Source organism: Ailuropoda melanoleuca, chromosome 6 (genome assembly GCF_002007445.2).
Source record: "Ailuropoda melanoleuca isolate Jingjing chromosome 6, ASM200744v2, whole genome shotgun sequence".
Taxonomy (NCBI): Eukaryota; Metazoa; Chordata; class Mammalia; order Carnivora; family Ursidae; genus Ailuropoda; species Ailuropoda melanoleuca.
Window position 1 is genome coordinate 55312633 of NC_048223.1, and position 9834 is coordinate 55322466.

A 9834-nucleotide genomic window follows, 5' to 3' on the forward strand; every position below is an offset into this window, starting at 1 on the left:
CTTAATTCTGTAAACACACAACCTCACTAGAGAATGTGATCCCACCAGGACAGGCTGGTCCCTCAGACTCCCCACCAATCCAAGGAAGCCACTGCTTGGCACCTGCTTCACCTTTGTGTCCCAAGCAGGTGGACTGGTCTTGCTGACATTCCAACACTCTGACAAGTAACAGTTATGCAGCAAGTGTTGTAACAAGTGCTGTACACATATTATCTTATTTCATCAAACAACATCTGTGTGTTGTACTAATACCTTACATGTGAGGTAGGTGTTACTATCCCCATTTCACAGATGTGAAAGCTGTAACTCACTGATAGAGGTCACAGGGCTAGGCAGTAATGACTGAGAATTTGTACTCAGCTTCATTCGTCGCCAAAATCCGAATCACCACGATGCTACACTGCCCCAAAGCATTACCAAAAAGAGCAGCTCTCCTTGATCTTTCCCCGCTTTAGAGAACAGCACTCGTAAGTCTAGTGGGGAGAATGGCCTTTAAGCTACCGAGACATAGCGCACATCCCTTTCTTTCTTAAACTTGAAATCACATATACAGGGACTTGAAGGAAAAACAGATCGAGGTTGAGTTGGAGCCACATTTTCAAGGCGGTTAGTCTTAGGACATGGCCACCAATGAAAGCACATTCGCTGATTTCATTCTTGACTCAGTGAACACGGAGTACACACTGTCTAAGGCATTCAGGATGTAATGAAAAATAAGAGGCCCTTAGAATCCAACGTGGTAAGTCCTGTGAGCGAGTAAATGGGGTGTGTCAGGCCAGTGGCCAAATCCAGTGTAGACAGGATCTCAGGAAGTCACATCCCACCCAGGAGGGCAGAGTCTGCATTCCTTCGATGTTTTCTGTTACCACATGGTTCAATGAGTCATCCAGCTTCCCTGGGAAGATAATGCTTATTTGCTCTCTTCTACTAGCTGACGAGAATTAGAGATACCTGTATATACATTCTCAGTGCTTTGGCTAGACTTCCGCTGACTCGGGCAATGTTTTTGTATGATAAATATTGGGCTAAATATAATCAGAAGATCATTTTGGGGAAAGACCATGGAAACCAGTTTTCATGGCCCTGCCTCACCAGTGAGGAGGATATCCATCCATTCCTCAATCTCTTAGAATGTCTCTAGAACCTGGTCTGATGCTATGGCCCAGAACACGTAAACCATATACTTTGTAAGGAGAACAATGATGTGGAAACCAAGCAAATAAGAAACTCCTACATATTTATGAAAATATGTCTAAAACACAGGGAAGTAATGAGAGATTTTGAAATATCCATAAGAGGCAAAATTCCTTTGGGGAATTCACACCGTGATCCACATTTTCTCTTAGGTCTTGTAGGGCAGCCCAATGGGATAACTATGGAAAATAAAAGCTTTAGAATTTGTCAAGAAAAGACTCCAGTGGTGGAACTCTCTCTTAGGACCAGGGAAAGGTTCTAAATCAGCTTTTTTTCGGAATCAAGGTTAAACTTCTGTGAAATTTCAAGCCAGGCTCCAATTGTGCAGTGACTTCTTGGGAAACCATGAAGGTGATGGGGGTCCTTAAAGGTCCCAAAAGGGTTGACTGAGTGCTCTTCGGCTAATTATTTGCCACACACTTGACACAGAATATCTCACTTAACCCTCAAGACTACAACTACCCAGAGATATTATTCCCATTTTACAGGAGAAAAATGAGTTTCCAAAAGATTGTAACTTAGCCAAATGGCAAAGCTCATATATTCATACCCAAATGTGCAAAACGCTAGACGACAGACTCCTAAAGTCAATAAAATACTAGAATAAGTGCTACCCTGAGCTACTTTGGGGAAGCCTCTTTTAGCTAAAAGGTACCACATTTTTCCTGAGCTCGGAATTGCCCGGATTGCAACGTTTAGAGTGATGCAGCTGCAGACTCTGGCCTGAAGTGAATGAAGCTGGAAGAATCACCCTTTCCAAAGGAGCCCCACCTGCACATACACAGGTGTGCTCCTGAAGCCAGTTCCTTTTGTATATAAAGAACCTCACGGAGCATGGGGAGCTCTGGTTCTTGGGAAACTAGGCAGGTCTTACGGCCAGTGGGGCTCCTAGCTGCGCTATGTGGCTGCTGCAGTCCATCTTGCTCTGTTTTCCATTGTCTCTTGCTTTGAGTGGCCACCAGAAGACCAAGGAACCAGATTATCCTGGTGAACTCCACTGCGGGCTATGGAGTCTTCAGTTCACCATAAACCTGAGCCAGGGGACAGCAGCTCCTACACTAATAGCTTGGGGTAAGTTTGATGACTTACTAGGCTTAGCCCTCTAGCTTCCCCTCCTAACACTTTCCCCCTTTGGTAAACTCTGCAGCCTTGCCTACAGACTGAATCGTTTAAAATATAACTTCTCTTCCCAACTGGAGTCCCCTCTTGTTCCTCTCTCTTCTTGCTGCTGTCCCTTGGGGTCTGACAGCAAGCCGGCTGTCCTTTCCCAGCACTGAGGACTGTGGTGACTGACCACCTGTGCTTTTTGCTCCTCCCTGCCCTGCAGACAACCTTGGGCAGCCACACAGGCTGCAGAATGACTCTGGCTGTGGTACCTGGCTAAGGGAGGGCCCAGGCAGCTCCCTGGTGTTAGAAGCCTCTTACAGCGGCTGCTACGTCACTGAGTGGGTGAGGACGACCCAGTCACCAGGAATGCTGAGACCCTCTGCACCACCATCAGAGGAGACTCCCCAGGACCCCCACTATATCATGCTACTTGGAGTTGAAGGAGTAGATGTGTCTGGACGCAGCATAGTTACAAAGACAAAGCTGCTCAAGTGTCCTGTGGATTCCCCAGGTAAAGGCCGGAAACTGGCAGGGTCTGGGTGGTGCTGAGCTTCCTGGAAGGTGCTCTTGGGCCTCTTCTACCAGCTCTGTGTGGTGACAGTGACATCCAGCTACCCTGCACATGCCGTCCTTAAGATAACTACCACTTGAGTGATTCAATTTCTTGGTGCGAGGCACTGGGGAGGCAGTGGGCCTCACCGTCGCCGCCCCAATCCCAACCAGTGCTGTACGTACTACTGCTGCCCCCCACTGGTAAGCTCTTGGTGAGCAGCAGAGCTGGGATTCAAACAAGAATCAGTCCAAAAACCAGGAGCTCCTGAGTCTTAAGTGTAGGGAAGGAAGCTAAAGCTATTAAGGATACTTGGCAAATGCTCTGAGAATCAACTGTGCCCTGAAAACAGGGCTCAGCCCTTTCAGCTGGAGGCTACTTAATCACTTAATTGGGGAATTAGCAGGAAGTGTGACCCCTACTCAGCTTCAGCAAATCTTGTCTTGCCCTCTGCAAGCCCTACCTCAAAGTCTTAAGCGATTCAAACTTGTAGCCCACTCTTCTCCTCTGCCTTGTACCCAAAATATAATCCAGAGGGGTAACACTGATAAAATGCAGAACCCCAGTCCCCAGACCAGATCTGCCGTACTAGAACCTGCATTTCAAAGATCCCCCGGTAACTCACGGTACAGGAGGATTGAGAAGCACCTCTACAGAACAGAAGGAAGAATCCTTCGCTTGAAGGAAAAAAGCTCCCCACTGCTTCTACTGATCTTGCTGGTGTTCTTTCAAAAAGTACTAATTTCAGGGGACTTAATATTTACTTAAGTTTCTAAAACTTAATCGCTAGTATGTAATATGGACCTACCCTGATCATCTGGACATCGGTGGGAATTTTGATACTTTGTAATGAAATGATCATCTCTTTTTTTTTTAAGACCCAACTTTGTTATCTAGCTCCCCTCTTCAAAATGTAGCCCTAGATGCTGCAAACGCTGACCTGTGTGACTCTGTCCCAGTGTGGGACAGGCTGCCATGTGCTCCTTCACCTATCACTCAAGGAGACTGTGAAAAGGTTGGTTGCTGCTACAATTTGGAGGCGAATTCCTGTTACTATGGAAACACAGGTGAGTTAATGCATCTCTGAAACCAGCTAAAGAAAAGTACCAATACCTTGCAGTTAAATCCGGAGAAGAGTGATCTTCCCTTCCCCCTACCCCCAGAGGACGAATGTTAAAGACAACCAGAAGTTAGTGCATAAGCAATGAGCGTATCCTAGAATACTTGACCCCAAGTGATCACTTTCCACAGCCTTGCCTTGTCAATTCCCCTAGAAACCAAAATATTCAATGAACTCCAGAAGCTAAGTCTACTTGCAATGTAATAGCTAATTGACAGAAATTTAAGACTATCAGCCACTGGGAATAGGTTAAGTGCCTAGAGGACCTCCTTCCAAAGACTGCCTCCTGTGTGTCCCAAATCCTACTCCAAGGTTTTCTAATGCAAAACATATATATGCCAGACTCTATTCTAAGCTCTGAATACTGGTTAAGTAAAACAAAGCAAGTACTATTATCCCCATTTTATAAATGAAGCTAGAGCAAGGAGGTTAGATGCTTTGCCTAGGGTTGCCCAGTAAGCAGTGGAGGCAACGTTCAAATCAAGGGCTCCGTTCAAGTGCCCCTTCAGTGCTTCAGTTAAGCTCTGGACAGCTGAACTTGCAGAGTCCACTAGGTGGGACTGCCAATCTCTCAGGGGTAGGGACCAAAACCACATATTTAGCGGGCTCAGTAACAGGAGGTATGACCTGTTTTCAGCACAGTCACTCTGGTTTTTCAGTGACCTCACACTGTACCCAAGATGGCCACTTCTCCATCGCTGTGTCTCGGAAGGTGACCTCACCCCCGCTGCTCTTAAATTCTGTGCGCTTGGCCTTCAGAAATGACCATGAATGTACTCCTGTGATGGCAACACGTACCTTTGCCCTTTTCTGGTTTCCATTTAATTCCTGTGGGACCACGAGACGGGTAAGAACAGTTGACCTTTGGCTCTGTTCCTAACTCTAGAAGTCAGATAGAAATGTCCTAGTGACTAGAGGGAGAAGTGGAATATCTTAGCCATGAAGGAGACAGCTGACCACTGCTTGGTGTGTATGATGGTCTCTAGGACAGAAGAATGCTTCATCATTGAGAAAGCAGAAACCTCCCCGGGACGTTCATCTAAGACCACAGCTGTGCTCCAGCAAGGGGCTGGCACTTCTACCAAGCCATAGATCAGAGGAACAAGTAATAGGTTGTTCTTTCCACATTGCCCCAGGAAGCAAGCAGGGAGTTTGGCTGACATTGGTGGTCATGTTCCTGGCTGCCTCATTTGAGTACTCAACGCCCTATTGCCTTATCCTGTGGTAAGGTTAGTCCCAGGCTAGGTGCCACCTGCTTTCGCCTCTGCTCAAGGAACAGAAAATGCAGCCTAAAATCATCATTACTTGACTCAGAGCAAGTTCTGAGTGAAGCAGTACCTGGCTAGCAGGAACGATAATACTCTTTCCCCATACTTCTAGATCATTGGAGACCAGGCAGTATATGAAAATGAGCTGGTCGCAGCTCAAGATGTGAGAACTTGGAGCCATGGTTCTATCACCCGTGACAGTATTTTCAGGTAAAGGTCTTAGGCTAACCTGACCCCACTTGACCAGAATGCCTTCTCTTCCATAAAGCAGGACTTCTAGGGAAAGCCCTGAATCTACAGAACCTCTCCTCATGACAAGAGCACCTGTCTCCTGCCTTGGTTGTCCAATCTCATGGATCATTATTTGATCAAGTCACCCTGCATCACTGCCACCAAGCTCATCTAAGCCTCAAACTCCCTGGACTCCTATTTCACTTACCTGGACTTCCTTTTTCTCATTTTGCCTTTCTCCCTCCATGGGCCATGCTGTAACAAAAAGAATCCCCTCAACATCTCCAAGAAGACTGCACACTTAAAGCTTCCTCATTGTCTTGCCACAGCTTAAACTTGACATCATGAACATAACCTGAAGGACCCTGTGTGAAACACCTCTTACTTCCCTCTCCAGCCCAACCTCCTCGAACACGCTCCACCCCTCACTCACTATTCCCCAACATCAGACTGAAGTCCCTTGAAGATCCTACAGAAGGACAAACCCTGGTCTCCATTCTCTGTTCTGTCAGCTGTTTCTCTCCCTCTTCTTACCTCCATTACTTTCCATCTTCCTTCAAGTCTTCTCCCTGCAAGCTCTCCCCTGACTACCCTCTCTACAGAAAGCACATGTTTCTCATAGTACTACATGGACTCTGATCCCATCTACACATTGGTCTCCTGAACTAAGATCTAGCTCCTACAAGCTCAGGAAACATACCCCTCATGTTTATAAACTTGTCCAGCTCCTAGCATGTAATGGCTCCTAAAACCTTTAAAAACTGAAAGGTGACATGGCCTATCCTATCACCCACACTAGCTAACAAAGCTCTTGCTTCTCTGTAGGCTTCGAGTTAGCTGCAGCTACTCAATCAGTAGCAATGCCTTCCCGGTTAATGTCCAGGTTTTTACGCTCCCACCACCCCATCCTGAGACCCAGCCTGGACCCCTTACTCTGGAACTCAAGATTGCCAAAGGTAAGACCCTCTTGGCTGGAGCATCTGGCCTACAGTCTAAAGCCCTATCTCTTTTCCGGGCATTAAGGGAACAACTTGGTAATAAGATACTTGCTAGAGGTGTTTATGTATATATGCTCTCTCTCTGGCAATCTAGAGTTTCCTAATTCTGGTGTTATTGCTTCAACCCCTTTCGGCCTCTTGCAGATAAGCACTATGGCTCCTACTACACTGCCGGTGACTACCCAGTGGTGAAGCTACTTCGGGATCCCATTTACGTGGAGGTCTCTCTCCGCCACAGAACAGACCCCTACCTGGGGCTGCTCCTCCATTACTGTTGGGCCACACCCAGCACAAACCCTCAGCATCAGCTTCAGTGGCCCATGCTGGTGAAAGGGTAAGCAGCTCTTCCATGCACCTGTGCTGGAGTCCCTCGGAGAAGCCCCTCCGAGAAGCCCCTCCTGACTGCCGGGTATCTTTGCTTAGATGCCCCTACACTGGAGACGACTATCAGACGCAGCTGATCCCTGTCCAGAAAGCCCTGGATCCTCCATTTCCATCTTACTATCAGCGCTTCAGCATCTTCACCTTCAGCTTTGTGGATTCGGTGACAAAGAGGGCACTTGGGGGACCGGTACGATGCTTCCAACTGTGTTCCTTAGGGCTCAGAACCCCCCAACTCAGAATTGTTTCCATATCCTACCACTCTCCGGTCAGGGGTGCCCTTTAATTGGGGCTGTTGGTACTCCTTCAGAGCCATCATTGATCCCAAAGGCATGAGTGACATTTGCCTACTAGACTCTAGTTCTTTAGCGTTCTTATGATATCAGCTTGGGATGTCAAGATTCTCCGGTAACTTTCTTTCGACTTCTTCTGGGGGAGTTAAGTCTGAAGACTTGTGATGTGGTTCTATACCATGATCTCAATTCTGTTGACTCCCAGGTGTATCTACACTGTAGTGCATCCGTCTGCCAGCCTGCTGGGACACCATCCTGTATGATAACCTGTCCTGTTGCCAGGCGTGAGTATCCAAGCTGTCCGCACTGGAGGACAAACTTGAAATAATCTTGAGTCCCACTGCTAACCTTCTTTAGCCTGTGGGCAAATGATTCAAAGCAAAGATTCATCTTACTAATGAGGCTGCTTTAGGTGTTTTTTACGATGTGGTAGAACAGACAACCAGCTTCCTAGAATTGCAGGCCTTTTAAATATAAGCTATAAATCCTCTGGTAAGTCTCAGCCTTAGTCAAAATGTATATGGAAAAAACTAAGCGAGGAATCAAACTGGCTCATGACCTACACATGGCTCAGTCTAATGAAACACTTATCTGGCTAGTTCACAAACTGAGCTGTTTACACCTGCTTGAAGGCATGTCTAGCAATATGGCCTGAAGATCTATAGGAGGCATACTACAGAGTAGGTGCTCTCGTTGGTCAGACCCAGTCCTCCTATAATGTATGTGTACTCCTACCTGGTCCACTAACATGTACCTGTCTAGCCCCTGAATTAATTGGGATTCATGACCCCTAAATCTTCAAGTCCCTTCTTGGGGTGGGGGGGGACTCATAGTACTGTAATGATAGTTACAAAATACTGCATTAAATGTTTAGAACCTAACTCCCATGACATATATTCTATACCTTTCTAAAAACATATACCTTTTTGTTTTGTTTTGTTTTTCCTTTGTCTTTAAGGATTTCATTAGAGAGAGCACAAGTAGGAGGAGTGGTAGGCAGAGGGAGAGGGAGAAGCAGCTTTCCCACCAGGAAGAGAGCCCAATTCTGGGCTTGATCCCAGGACTCTGGGATCATAACTGGAGCCCAAAAGGTAGATTTTAACAGACTGAGCCACCCAGGCACCCCAAAATATATACCCTTCTAAAAGAAAACTTAGATTGACTTTTCCAAGGTCCTATAACTGTCAATAGAAACGGGATTCAAACAGCTTTGCTTTGTTACTGTCTTTCCAGTTACCTTTGTAGTTTAGGGAAAGGTCTTAGTATTAACATTTTACTGTCCAAATACCTCTTTTAGGGAAGAATGACAGTATGGGGAAGGTCTAATATCATAATCTCTATTACCAAAGTCTGGTAAAAATGAGGAAGCAGTCTTAGAAACAAAGTCTTAGATCTGTTTGAGTTTATATTACACGCTTAAGACACGGAACAGAGCTGTACATATTGAAGGAGCTAACTCTCCCATTCCTACCCCAACAATGTGCAAAAAATTCTAACTAACCCCTAGCTCTCCTCTATCCAACAGGAAGAAGAAACTCTAACATCCATTTTTACAACCATACTGCTAACATTTCTAGCAAGGGCCCCATGATTCTACTCCAAGCCACTAAGGACTCCTCAGAAAACCTCCATAAAAACTCAGGTGAGTAGGTGGAAACTTAAGTAGCTACTGGAAGCCCCTTATCTGAACCACTAGTCAAGCCAAAGCTACTTCCTGATCTCCCTACTTTTTATTCCTTGCTGATATGACCAGTGTGAATCTCAAATTGAATAGCTTATTTTTCCTATAGCTAAAGACCATCAGTCTTTTTCAGGATCTAGAATCACTTGGTTTGGCCATACATTAACCTACCTTCCTGCCCTACAGGTTCTCCTGTAGACTCCCAAGCTCTGTGGATGGCAGGCCTTTCCGGGACCTTAATCATTGGAGCCTTGTTAGTGTCCTACTTGGCTATCAGGAAATGGAGATGAATTATTCCAGTTGTGTTAGTAAAACTAAATTGTGCTACCAGCCTGTGCCCAGCTTCTCATTTGAGAGAAAGAAAGCAAGATATCTGCTGTTCATATCTCCTCTTTCCAGTTTGGGGCAGTATTTGGATGACAACAGAATAACAGCCATGATACCCTAGGCCTCTACTCCAGACCTTCTAGCTTCTGAATAGAACGTTTCAGTAGATTCATAGCTGGTTGGCAAGTTAGGTAGTATATACAAGAAGTAAATACAGAGAAGGTTACAAACTTAAGAGGGGTATAGAACAAAACTCTTCCACGAGATCAATCAAACTAAGGTAGAATAAGCCTAGAGCTAGTCTGGAATCCTCTAGACCACTGGTTCTCCAACTTTAGTGTGCATCAGAATCGAGGGCTGATGAAAATCAATTACTGGCCCCACCCCCAGAATTTAAGTAGGTCTGAGCTAAGGCTTAAAAACTTGCCTTTCTAACCATTTCTCAGGTGATTATGATCTTACTCTAAGCATCACACTGAAAACCAATGTTTAGAACAGTGATTAAAAGAAGTTATCTGATTATGGATTGGTCAACTGGAAGTGGTTTCATCAGAAGAGTCTGAGTTTTGAGCCAGACCAACAAGTAATTCCCTAGTTTAATAGTATTTAAATAGAAATACTAATAGAAATACATGGCGACTTCTCAAGGTAAAAATCCTGCTCAAAGAACTCTTTAGTAACTAA

The 9834-nt window shown here is 45.5% G+C and overlaps 1 protein-coding gene across 1 annotated transcript; it reads left to right on the forward strand.

Annotated features, from left to right (window-relative positions):
* Positions 1–2093: 2093 nt before the first annotated feature.
* On the forward strand, positions 2094–9113 carry ZP4 (zona pellucida glycoprotein 4). Its single transcript, XM_019804231.2, has 11 exons — positions 2094–2265; positions 2522–2812; positions 3730–3918; positions 4631–4818; positions 5352–5449; positions 6296–6426; positions 6613–6802; positions 6892–7039; positions 7348–7426; positions 8668–8784; positions 9010–9113. Exons 1-11 carry the CDS (start codon positions 2094–2096, stop codon positions 9111–9113), a joined length of 1707 nt encoding a protein of 568 aa, XP_019659790.1.
* The last annotated feature ends 721 nt before the right edge of the window (positions 9114–9834 follow it).

Excerpts from the sequence above, each read along its gene's own strand:
- ZP4 (XM_019804231.2), top strand. The coding sequence starts at position 2,094 with ATGTGGCTGCTGCAGTCCATCTTGCTCTGTTTTCCATTGTCTCTTGCT. Across the intron at positions 6,427-6,612 it reads GGAACTCAAGATTGCCAAAG|ATAAGCACTATGGCTCCTAC; the intron begins GTAAGACCCTCT and ends GGCCTCTTGCAG. Across the intron at positions 7,040-7,347 it reads AGAGGGCACTTGGGGGACCG|GTGTATCTACACTGTAGTGC; the intron begins GTACGATGCTTC and ends GTTGACTCCCAG.